This window comes from Notothenia coriiceps, unplaced genomic scaffold (genome assembly GCF_000735185.1).
Source record: "Notothenia coriiceps isolate Sejong01 unplaced genomic scaffold, NC01 NC01_scaffold00014293, whole genome shotgun sequence".
NCBI classification, from domain to species: domain Eukaryota; kingdom Metazoa; phylum Chordata; class Actinopteri; order Perciformes; family Nototheniidae; genus Notothenia; species Notothenia coriiceps.
The window spans coordinates 118,518-131,798 of NW_011346994.1; the positions used below are offsets into that span (position 1 = coordinate 118,518).

General features: G+C 39.3%; 1 protein-coding gene across 1 annotated transcript; it reads right to left on the reverse strand.

Moving 5' to 3' along the window:
* Positions 1-1,791: 1,791 nt before the first annotated feature.
* Positions 1,792-7,452, reverse strand: fbxo9 (F-box protein 9). The gene is made up of 13 exons (XM_010774623.1): positions 7,293-7,452; positions 6,293-6,358; positions 5,353-5,484; positions 5,191-5,248; positions 4,726-4,825; positions 4,387-4,514; positions 4,174-4,288; positions 3,872-3,990; positions 3,132-3,222; positions 2,956-3,051; positions 2,749-2,842; positions 2,319-2,473; positions 1,792-2,233 (listed from the first exon to the last, which is right to left on the reverse strand). Exons 1-13 carry the CDS (start codon positions 7,293-7,295, stop codon positions 2,125-2,127), a joined length of 1,266 nt encoding a protein of 421 aa, XP_010772925.1. The 5' UTR covers positions 7,296-7,452; the 3' UTR covers positions 1,792-2,124.
* Positions 7,453-13,281: the final 5,829 nt, after the last annotated feature.

Here is a 13,281-nt window from a genome sequence, read left to right on the forward strand (position 1 = left end):
TTGGTTCAGTGCTAATAAACAAATGTAGCATGCTAATATGCTAAACTAAGTTGGTGAACTTGGTCAATGTTATACCAGCTAATCAAGCATGTTAGCATTGTCATTCAAAGCATGTTAGCATGCTAACATGAGCCTTTAGCTCAAAGCAGTGCATGACTAGAAGTCAGTCAAAAGTATCCAATATCAGCTATTTAAGAGAAGCTTTTGAATAACATTATCAACAAATATTGTACAGCATAATATTAAACAATTGAAAGGTAGCCTACTCCAAAATGATAAACCATAACATATTTCGGTTGAATTTAACCTATTGTGTTTATGGTACTACTGTACGGAGCCCTAAAGGGACAGAGAAAAAGAAAAAAAGAGAGAGAAAAAAAAGGTCGGGATAACGGGTTAGTGTCTCGTGCACACGAGAAAGTATCTTTTGAAAAAAAAATCGGGATAACGGTTTAAGAGACATAAAACAAATGACAAAAAAAATAAAGTCAGGTAAACTCATTTACATAAAATAAAATGTTGCACTGGAAAAAATATGTCTTTGAGTTTTTATATCAGATTATTTTCTTCTTTATTTGTAAAGTTGAATTTTTACAATGGGAATAATACAGATATTATGGTTTCTTGTAGAAAGTGAAAAACTCAAGAGGATGATAGATGTTCAAAAGGTAATATTTAGTATAAAACAAACTTCTAAAGCTTTAACAAATGTTTAACCTTTACTCCACTATGGCTATCACTCTCTTGATCCACCTCTGGACCATGCAGACTTGTCGCTCTGGTGTTTCACACACAGCTCACATTTTAATTAAGGACAGAGCGACAGTTTGTGAGCTTTGCATGTCTTCTGGCCAGCCACGATACAAACAGTTGGTTGATAGTCTCAAAGTTATCCCTTGAAAGATTCACTATGATAAGAAAGTGTCAGTTTACTCTTTTCTTTGTTAATGATGTATTGGACAAATTCTCGACATCAGCCTTTAAGTGTGAATTAACATAAAAATTCAAAAGCCAAGCTAAAAAAAGGCAACCAGTCGAGACTCCAGGGAGTAACTGCACCCGACCAACAAATAGTCTGGTACATAAACCCATGTACTGTAAAACCACTTTGTCCTATTTTACTCTTAAACAGCTTAACCAGACGAGATGTAGAGTGGTATGTTTTAGTCGTGCTGGTAGGCATATTTTTGTTACATTTGGACCGACCCAGGCTCTCAGTAAGCTGCGTTGTGATAAGATTTTTATATAAAATAGAAGATTGACTTAAATCCCAAAACATTGTACATATGTCCTAATTGTCCAGAGTAGTAATACAATGCTGCATTGTATTGAAGTTGAGCTAAACAGAAATAAATTGTCTTGCCATTTTTATTGAGTTATTACTGGAGAGTTCCTTTGTTGAAAAATCAACTAAGGTCAGGCCAACCAGCCACAAATCATTTAGCATAATCCAATACAACTTTCACATTCATTATTTTATTCCCTCTGCAAATCCTTTTTGAATCAATCTGTGTTTGGTTGTCAGAGAATGGAATACGTGGATAATGCCTCTCCTCAGCAAGACAAATGATGAACTGTAGAAGTCTGAAATCACATTTGCAATGCCTTTTCACTGAGGTTGTGTAATAGGATCTCCATTTTTTTTCCTATGATGTAACATTGTTCCTCTATTCCTATAGCTATATTGGATACATAAAGGCCTGGTTTTGCACCACTACCGAGTGTCTGATATTTCAGTCTTTTTAAGATTTACCCAATTTCCTTCAATGTAGTACTTGACAATACACGTAATTCTTTACATTTTCACCACTTTTTATTTGAGGGAGAAGATGAACCATGAAACACAGTGTAAACATTCAATGCTTGGAACAGGTGGGAAAGGTTGCTAATTATTTTAGCTCTCAGCACATTATTATAGTTTCTGAAATCAGAAAATAAGTAGTATTCTATTTTGTAAACCATCAACAAAAAGTGATCTCATAAGTAACATGAATGTTCGATTATATAACATCATATTCAAGCTGCAGCACAAATTAACCAAGCTGAGGAGAATGCATTCTGTGATAATGGTAGAGGAACTTTTGCTGTTGTCTTGCTGGGATTGTATGCAGGTCTCCAGGCTGCTTAAAGAGGCTGAATGGAGAATGCAGTGTAGCTCTTCACACGTGCAAAGATGAAGGGCTGGTACATGCTGTCCAGGTCGAACGCAGTGATAATCGTTTCCCCACTCAGCCTAGAAAAAAAGAAATAATGTCAAATTTTAAAGCAAACGGAGGATAAAACACATCTTAACTACTGTTACAACTTGTATCTCTTACTTGTAAGTGATGTGGCAGGAGTGATGGATCCACGACAGCTTACTGAGACTCTGACGCCCCCCAGAGGAGAGATGCAGTCCAACGTGGAAGTTGTGTTCAACCTCCGGAGACTGGTTCCGCCTGCAGAACCGATTCTTCTGAAACTCGGTTGCTTTCTGTAAAAACAAATAACACAGTTTACAAGCTGAGCCATGAACTGAGAGGTTAACTGTTTTCATTTCTTTTTGGAAATGGTCAATTTACATTCATGTGTCTCAGTAATGTATTACTTTGACTCTACTAATGAAGGAATGAGTGGTGCAACAGCTCATATTTGAATCTCAGTTTCTTTATCTGATCAGAGCTTTAAAGGATGTACGGGGAACACTGTCTTTTTCCTTCATAAAAACATCCTTATGTTACCCCAAAAACCTCCCCAGGTTATTCTCACCTCCTCCTTCTTCTTGCAGACAACAGCAAAGACTTTGGTTTGATTGTCCGTCTCCTGTGACAGACGGTAATGACCGTGCAGAACAGACTCCATTCTGTCAAATCAAACAAAACGTAACAATTGTGAAAAGTACTGCCACTCAGTCTGTTAAATGACTATTTATTGAAATAGTTCTAGCTGAGTTAGCAGAAAAAGGGAAAGGTGTACCTGACGTTCTTAGTGCGCAGACGAGGAACAACGCTCAGAGGGTCGTCAGGGGAGGTCACCATGACTACGTGGCCATCAGAGAAGAAGCGCAGGTACCTGATATAACAATTTCAGCTTTTAGCCTGTATACTTATACAACGCACAATCAAAGATAATGTTTGAAGTCAACAATTTACCTGTAGTACTCAATGTGATGCCAAGCCCTGTAAAATCCATCCAGTGATGCCTCTCCTTGACGTATGTATGATGTCTTGCTGATGTAAACACCTGTGAAAGTAAAATGCATGGAAAGCTTAACATCAAGTAAATAGAAAAATATATAGAATTGGAGGATGAACCCTCTATATTTGTCACACATAGCACCATTTGGTCTCTGCTTTTAACCCATCTTAGTAATAAGAGCTATGGGCAGCTATTGTACAGGGAACAATGGCGATGGTGTCCGGTGCATTGCTCAAGGGCAACACGGCACACATCCCCAAGTAGTAGTCCAGACTCCATATTTAGGTCTGTTCGGGGACTTGAACCTGCGACCCTACGGCTCCCAGTCCAAACCCCTGCTGACTGAGCCACTGCCAGACAGTCATTTTGCATGATGTTAAATGTAGTGATAATAGAAGAGTCATTGTTGTGGAGAATAATAAAAAGCCAAGACCAGTTTCTTAGTTGCGCTGTTTACTACAAAGCCAAAAAACTGATCAGCAATTTCACACTACGTATTGTTAGGAGCATGCATGTCTCAAAATTGTTCAAAATATTGTCACAAAACAACTGTTGTTTTATTTATTTATTTATATATGTTATTATTTAAACTGTTATTTTATAGGGCTGACATGGGTTGAGAAATATAACTTATCAGTAACGGTGTCATACTGTAAACTAAGACTCAGAATCCAAAATAAGTGCATTTGATTACCATCGAAACGCACACGAGGCCTTTGCAGAAACATCTCCCTCCAGGATTTGAAAGGTGCAATTTTAGTGCAGTTCCTTCCCCACACTCTTGAACACGCGGAGTGCCAAATCTCAGGGTCCCTGGAGAAAGAAAAAAAATCCAAATAATAAGAGTAAACCTAAAACCCTGCATATATAACTGTCTTTTCATAACTACATCTCTTGTGCATTCAAAATGTAAAGTCCCCAGTTGCCCGTTCCAACATCAGGAATGTTGAGAGGCAAATTGTCACACATCATATCTGTAATAACAGAGGGGCTCACCTTGCACAAATGTAAAACCCCCGGCAAACCAAGGAGAGCTGCTGCAGGGCTCGCATGTCCAGTTCGCTCGACACAACCCAACGGAAAATGTACATTAGGATTTCCCGGGGCAATTCTGCAGTCAAATAAATCACGAGACAAATGTGTTAAAATCTATAAGTCTATAATTGGTTTTAGACATGTCTACAATCTAAATGAAAATCAGTTTGGTACCTGAGATGTGCATCTGGGTGAAATCCAGCTGAGGAGTGCAGATCTTTGGAAGGGAACAGTCCAGATTAAGATCCTGCTCAAAATATGAGAGTAGATCCTCGATCTCACCATCAACACTGTCCTCCCTGCTGCAATTAAAAGAAAAGTACAGTTTGCATAATTGAAAAACAATGCAACAAGCACTTTTAGTGTAGCACAACAGCTCTTTGATAATGAAATGTATTCGAGGTTGATTCCCATACTTAGGTTTAAAAGTTTGAGCTAATAATACAAAATTACAGGATGTTTAAACATTGCAGATTTAGATTTAGTAATTTCCAAAAATAAAAAGCTGCTTACTATTTCCCTCCAGCCTGGTCTGCATCGGGGGGGCGGCTGTAGTTGATTCTGAACTCAATGTCAGGCACCAGCTGCATAGCCATGCGGTAGAACTTGATAGCTGCAAGTAAAGAAAGACATCGAAAGTTACAACAACATCAAAATGTAAAGACATCAATTTAAAAAATGTCATAAATAAAATATAAAACTATTTGTGTGGATTAAACAAACTCAAACTGTTAAAGGTAGTAGTTATTACATATGAACTGTTCAAAGCCTTCCCTTGTTTCTTTTAAGTTGATATTTGACGGTTATAACTGCATGTATTATCTAAATAAGATCTGCCTAGCACTTTCCACAAGTTTCAGTTAGTTTGTGAATTCTTTGTGCCATTTTAGTTCCTGAATAATTGTTTCTTATGGTGATACACCTTACATTTCACCCTTTCAAGGGTCATTCTGATCACCACACATCCCTTATACGTACCCACATAGACGGCTCCTTTCTGCTCTTCCTGAACAGCTCTCAGGAACAGCTCTGTGGCCTGAGGGGGGAAACGTCAGTCATTCAGCAGCAGAGCACCTTCCAGTGAAAGCACTTTGTAAGACATCCAAGTACATGACCTGGAGAAATCCCAATAACACTTACTTTCTCCTCACGGGCGATATCTTGTGTCCTCTTCAGACCTTGCGCTCGCAGCTGTCGGCCACTCCATCCACCTGCTCCAGAGCTCGTTTTGAGTTCAGACATCCATTGAGCTCTGAAAGCAGTCAGCTCCGTCTGCAATTCAATAACAAAGGTATTAAGTGGTATTAAGGCTAGACAAGGCAAGACAAGTTGATTTATAAAGCACTTTTCAACACTAGGCAATTCAAAGTGCTTTACAAAAGTGAAAGACGTTAAGAGCATAAAACACATTAGAAACATTGTACCTTGTACTCAAACTTACTATTCAACTTCATATAATAAAAAAAAGATTCAGAAACCATGTGAAAAAGTGTACATTTAGCTTTTACATGGCTGCTGTAATTAAAAAGTTAGATTTTCTCTCTTCACTTAATTGAGAGAAAAAAAATCACAAATCACCTTTTGGATTCTTTATTTTTATTTCAAAATAAAGGTTTATTTTACTACACAAAGGCTATTTATTGTAAAAGATTATGGAATAACATCTCTCTAACATCACATAGCCACAATTGCCAGTATGAAATGATACACAAATATTACCTGTCAACCAGGAAATGCTTTCAACTAATGATGATTCCAAGCCCCATATGCATAGGACTATTGTCGTGGGCAAGGGAATCCCTATCTTTTTCAACTAGGGCAACTAGAACACAATAAAGTTGGTGACAAAAAAATAATGGTTTCTTGTTGTACTTAAATAATAATTACATTACTTTGCTCATACATTTTGGCTTACACATACAACTGTCGCATAGCCCATGCAAATCCAAACTGAAGAAAACCAAGGAGCTACTAGTTTTAGGAACAGTGTGACAAGTACAATCCCAAGTTTAGAAGATATGTGTTTATGTGCCAATACAGCGTTTCTACTTTTCAGTTAAGCCTATAGAAGATTTCTCACCTGAATATTTGGATCATCTGAATCCTCGTCCTCGATCATGCTGCTTATATCAGTATTTTCTTCAGCCTGCACAAGAAAAAAAGGGAAATATTATTTAAAGTTCATCCCAGGAGCTACCAGGCTCCGGTGGTTGCAAATAACTTTTTTCCCAGATGACTTTAGTCCACCCAGCTGTTTTGCCTCGCCCTCTGATGTTTACCAGGCCTCTACAAATTAAAGGCATGGGCAAAATACAACGTTTGTCAACCAAACAAGTGTTTACGAATCAGTGCTTGTTTTTCAATCCTTGCTTTGGCATTGTACATGCTTAATCGTTACATTTAACTAACTTTTTAATTAAAAGTAGACCTTCTGGTTATACCCAGTTTATAAAGGAACAACATATACTACGAACAGGATATTTTTGCTACTGTTGCTCAATTTGATTTTAATCTTTATAAAGACACATTTGATGTTTATTTCTTGATCAAACATTGTTTATTGTTACCTTTTGCATTTTTTGTTGTAATGTTAGTCACTTTTTCTGCACAGTCGTACTTTTACAAACGTTGTCATTTATATCAAAAACACATGCAGTGTTAGTTGAGGGAAATAATGCAAAGACAAGAAAGCATGCATAATAATCAGCATGTGAAAAAAACTGCATCTGCAGTCAGAAACTTGTGCAAAGAACTTGAAGGCAACTGAAGGTAAACACATAATCTCATTAAAAACAACAGCACACACCCCCATGTTGGTTAATGCTAACGTTACCTAAGCAGACGATACACGAAATTAATCCAAGTGTCTCAATGCAATCTCATGCACGTTTATCGTTGATTTATGAAGTACTTTAAGTTCAAATCTGGTCAATAAAAATGTTTAGTAACAAGTGAACCCCATTAGAGACACGTCGCAGCAACTTCTCCAGCAAGGTGACGTTAGCTACGTTAGCTGGCTAGCTGGCTAACACATTTCTTCCTGAATAATAACAACAACAGTTTAAAGCATGGTGACCCACCATGGCGGCTTATATAGTAGTTATCCTCGTTTCCCGTCACACGTTTTCAACAGTAGCGTTTACAGGTCACGGTCGGAGAAACGGATAACACAACGAACATATTTACGAGCTCGCAGGAACGCAGCCATTCTGCTGCGTGGCCCAGAGCTCAGTGACAGGAAGTCAGACAGTGTGGCGAAGTTAGGAAAGAGGAGCAGGCAGGTTGACCTGCTGCAGCCATGTATGGAGGACGAAACGTGATTTATTCATCAAGGAATGAATACATGAACAATGGTGTAATAAACATCAACAAATAATCGGAATTATACATAAAGTGGCACATTTCTGCTCCACGCTACCGCTTTATGAATTAGCATAACTCCCCACATATAGTATAGTATTGTCATATTTTATTATATTTTACTGCACCCAGTTTCACCACATAATTATCTTTTGTGTAAATGTGTGTTTATTTTTCATTTATTACAATAGTCTTAAAATAGTTTTTTTAAATAGCTTTTATAATAGTACTATTTTTTTATTTTGCTAAGTATTCTTCTTTCTGTGCTTCTGTATGCACCTCTTATACCAAAGCAAATTCCTTGTAGGCCTATGTGTAAACCTACTAATAAAACAGATTCTGATTCTGATATTAAATAAATATAAATACAATTTTAAATAGTTGTATTGCTTCAGCTCTGAGAACATAGAAAACATACCACTAAATAAGATATTTAGAAACACACAGGCAATGCTTCTCAACACTCACATGTTACGTAAAATATATATGTAAAAGTTGTCCCTGAGGGTTGTGCAATTGATTGCCATTTGTTTTGTGTTTGTATGTGCAAACTGTGTATATTTAAATTAGTCACCAGAGATGGAAGAACTACTCAGATATTTTACTTAAGTTAAAGTAGCAATACTACAGTGTAAAAATACTCAGTTAGAAGTAAGAGTCATGCATTTCAAATCGTACTTCAGTAAAAAAAATATAATCAAAATATATTCCTTTTGCAGAATAGGCCATTTAAGCATAATATATTTATATTAATTGTAGCTTAACCTATAATATATATAATAATGTATTAGTTGATACACATTTTGTATTAATACTCTACATCTTCAAAGAAGTGTGTAACTAAATCTGTAAACAAAATGTAGTGGAGTAAAAGTATAAAAGTAGCATAATCTAAAAAAATACTAAAAAAGTACCTACATTTTTTCTAAAAGGTCAAATATTATGCAAAATACACTTGTTCATGTCTTTTATACATAAACACGTGTCCCTTCTGTGTAAAGAGATTCTGAAAGTTTCAGAAAAAAATATTTGCTCACTTTTTGTCCTGATCCATTTATATAAAAACCTGTCAGATTTTGCCCCCCCCCCCCCCCATTGTGTTCTTTTCACCAAATATCTCGCTGAGGGGTGTTGGGAGTGGCTCCTTATTGTCATCTAAAGTAACAGACAGAGAATCAGCACTTTTGAAACAGAGGGGTTTATGGGATGCTACAATGGGTGATCTGTTTGGTATTTAGAGCCAAACACTTCAGAGACATGTTTTGTATATATCTGAGACCTATAATATATTAATGAAAAACATTATAATAGGGGTTCTTTAACAGCACTTGAGTAAATTAACTTGGCAATTCCACCCTGGTAGTCAAATGTGAATATGTTAAAGTCTTTTTTACTTAACTGTATCTATCTTCTCAGTACGGATTCCAGAACAATTTCCTTTAAGGGGAAAATAAAGTGTATCGCATTGCAACAAACACGCCCGGGCAGAAGCCCTGAAACCATCACAAAAAATGTTTGTTATACCCCTGAAAAACAATCCTGGAACGCACGCCAAAGCATCAGTTCTATAGGAACATTCCCAGATTTTTAATTCTGCAAAACCTTTATATAACCTGAAGGGACAATCCCTGAATGTTCCTATGAGTTTATATTTGTAATGCTGAAGAATATGTTCTTGTTAGTATCATAATAATGTTAAGTAGTGGTTTAAAAAGTAGGGCTGCATTAGTAGTATGGATTAATCCATTGTGGTTTCATCTGTTGTTTGGTCTGCAAAATGATATCACCAAAAGTTGCCAGAAATTGCTATAAACAACTATAAAACAGACTAGAAGCAGCAACAGCTAAAATCGTATCAACCAGAAACAAGTTATTTTTTGTCATTGGGGCATGACAAAATATATTAGTTGCAAAGATTGTTGAAAAAATATTCTTTCTAATAATGTACTTAACCTAACCAGTTCTAACTAAAATACCTTAAATTATATACTAAACATGATGTGAAATGCATAGAATAACAACCCATAATGAAAGTAGCAATAACAACATTGTTGATTTCCCATTTCTGACCCAGAAGCATTTTAGTGGTCTAGTTGTAGTAATACAACATTCATGTGAGGTGTTAATCCATAAATCTGTATCTATATGTTCTGAGTTGACCAAATATGGGTGAAGTGTCCACAAATAGACCTATGACACTGGCCAAGTGTTACTGTTTTCAAAATGTGTGACCAGTATCTCAATACTAACAGCATTTGATACATTTAACTTTTTTATATTCAATTAATGTTTAATATGAATACTTAATTGAAGAAAGCTATGCAATTGCTACATTTGCAATGGGCTTCCTGGTCCCTGAATCTGATTGGTAACCAATGTCAGTGTTACACAGTTCTGCATCATATTTAACACTCAATAATCAAGGCCTACCTCAGTATGTAGCAGCTCAGGTGTAGTAGCTCCATATCATGCTCAGCAGTGGCTGTTTACATTTGTGCTTTATACATTTATTTTCACTAAAGATCTGTATTCCCCCTATTTGTTAACCATTTTAAACGTTGACCTTCAATTGCAATTATCTAAAGAACAGTCAGCTGTAATAAAGGAAAGTACAGCCTGTTTGACTTCACCTGAGTATGTGTCAAAATCTCTGGGATACAAACGCTTTTGAGAGAGTATTATCCAGTACTACAGCAGAATGTACCAGCAATGTAGCTAATTTAAAAGCAGACACGTTTTTTACGTGCTGGTTTGGCTAGATTGTCCAACCAAGTTATGAATTGCCAAAGGCATCAACATTTTAACCGCACAGCCTCTACAAGATCCTTTACAACAAGAAAAGTGAGTGAGTGTGCGTGTGTGTGTGTGTGTGTGCTGTCGTGGTAAGCGTAAAGTAATACAGGCGGTTTAGAGCATGGTGGTTACTTTATTCAGGCTTGTACTCTCCATGTCATTTCGTAGTAGCATGACCAGTCGTGTCCACATCCGGTCTCATACATCCTGTTAGCTCTATCACAATAAAAGCATAACAGCTAACACCACATCTCCCTTTCTTAAGAAAACAGAACAGACTGTCACATTTATATACTGTGTCTCAGAAAATGCAAAATCAGGTAATAAACTGAAAACTCTGCAAGAACCTCAGAACATGTCATCACACTTCTTTCTGCACAATCACATAGCTATTTACTCAAAAATAGAACATTGCACTCTTAAGGCTTCTCATGAAAAATAGCAAAAACAACCACTGAGTCAGGCAATATCTTTGTGAGCATAAGTGATCTAAACATCAAAACACAAAATTATTCAACATTCTTCCCTTTTCACATCGTCTTTTTTTTTTTTCCTTTTATTTGTCTCCCCCCCCCCCAGTTCACAAGTCCAGTCTGTGAGGTTTTACCACCACTCTGCCATACCTACTGGTAGGGCCGTGTGTGTGTGTACGGACAGGTGTGTGCCCCTTGGGAGCCTGTGTTGGTGACTCAGGGCGTTCTGGAGAACCCAGTGTAGGCTCACCTGGTTGGGGTGGTGTGCTGGGTGTTGGAGTGTGAGGTGTGTGTGGTACAGTCTCTGGAAAAGGGACAAGATGGTGTCTGTTCCGCCTGGTGGTGCCTGAAGGCCCGTCCACTATGTAGGAACTTGGAGCTGAGTGCGACGAATCCACTGTGCCTTGAGACTTTGTATCTGTAATCCACACTGGCTGACCTGGTGTGAGCTGACTTAGATCTCTCACACGGTGCCTTTAGTTGAAATTTGCAGTGTCCTTCACCCTCCTCTCCCTTTCTTTAGCTGCCACAACAGTGCTGTCTGGAAGCTCTGGGGTGAGTAGAGAGGGATGCTGGGGCACTGGAGTGCCCAGTCTCCTACCCATGAGGAGCTGGGCAGGACTGTAGCCATTAGCAAGTGGTGTAGCTCTATAGGCCAACAGAGCCAGATACGGATCCTTAGCTTTCTTTAGCAGCTGTTTTACAGTCTGAACGTGACGTTCCGCCTCCCCGTTACTCTGAGCGAACCTAGGGCTACTGGTGACATGTTTGAACCCGTAGGCTACTGCAAAGTCCTTGAACTGTTTACTGGAGTACTGGGGGCCATTGTCACTAAAAAAATTCTCTGGGACCCCATGTCTAGAGAATATTGATTTGAGATACACAATAACATCCTGAGATCGTGTGGGAGTTAGTTTGGCAATCTCTACATACATTAGCCGCATTCACACCGCAGGGCTTTCCCTGGTACTTTGGTTCTTTAGTTCCGTTAGTACCAATAATGTCGCGTTCACACCGCCGGGACTACTCAGTGCCGGGAACTCTTTTGGCCATTTTCAGTCCCTGCTAGAGAGGTGGTACGAACATGGTGATAAAAGAGTGCCAATTTCTATTTTATTTATATTGGCTGGGCGAATTGCAAACCACGCCCCGTTAGACTCTGAATTTTTTTTGTTAGGCAGCCATTTTTTTCCTCGCTACAAAACCACATCCACACCTGAGCGAGTAGTTTTTTTTTACTTTAAAGCAGTTATGACCACACGTACTACATCACCGGAGCGGTGGAATGATGAGGAAGTGTCGGCGCCGGAGGAACACAGCGGCGGAGGAAATGCCTCAATGTCAATTGGGGTACATGAACCAACCAGCTAAGGTATAAAAGCAGTGTTGGACTTCAGCAACACTCTCGTTTGCCCCGGGGCAAACTGAGTGCACGAAGGATGTACAGAGAGCGCACGAATATCACTGACTCGCTTGGCGGATGCCAGGGCCAGTAACAGCACTGTCTTCAGCGACAGGTGCTTCATGTCAGCTCTATCGAGGGGTTCAAATGGGGTTCGAGTGAGCCCATCTAAAACCACTGTCAAGTCCCATAAGGGCACCAGTGACCTGGAAACAGGGAGGAGCCTGCGAGCTCCCTTCATAAAACGGCAGACCAAAGGATGTTGGCTAGCCGTCTTACCCTCAAAGCCCACATGGCATGCAGCATTAGCAGCCAGGTAGACTTTGATCGTAGAAAAAGCTCTGTGTTTATCAATTAGGTCCTGTAGAAATGATCAAATCACCCCAAAAGGACATTGAAAAGAGGTGTGCCCTTTTTGAAGGCACCACTCCTCAAACACCCTCCACTTACAGTCATAGAGAGACCTGTTGGAGGAAGCTCTTGCACTCTGAATAGTGTTTATCACCTTCTGCGGGAGACCCACTGTATTCAGATTGTACCACTCACGGGCCAGGCCCATAGGGCCAGGCGCTCCGGGTGTGGGTGAAAGATCGTCCCCCCCACCTGAGACAGTATGTCCCTGCGTAGGGGGAGCTGCCACGGCTGCCCGCATAGCAGCTGATAAATCTCCGCCAGCCAGTAAATTGCAGGCCAGTGCGGAGCTATCAGGATCAGTGTGTGGCGCTGTTCTCTCACTCTGGCCAGAGTTGGGGGTATCAGAGCCAGGGGTGGGAACGCGTACAGGAGGACCGGAGGCCAAACGTGCGCGAGCGCGTCCACGCCTAACGGTGCGTTTAGATCGCGCATTTGAAAAGAACAGCTGACAATGAGCATTTTCTTTTGATGCGAACAGATCTACCGTGGCTCAGCCGTAACGCACCCACAGCTGACTCACAACCAATAGATGTAGAGTCCAGTCTGCATACAGTGATACACCTCTGGACAGCAGGTCTGCCCCGAGGTTCATCACTCCTGGTACGTGCGTCGCTCTCAGAGAGAAGA

Coding starts and splice junctions, on each gene's coding strand:
- fbxo9 (XM_010774623.1), bottom strand. Junction 4,515..4,725: donor GACCAGGCTGGAGGGAAATA/GTAAGCAGCTTT, acceptor TTTTAATTGCAG/CAGGGAGGACAGTGTTGATG. Junction 3,991..4,173: donor GGGTTTTACATTTGTGCAAG/GTGAGCCCCTCT, acceptor TTCTTTCTCCAG/GGACCCTGAGATTTGGCACT.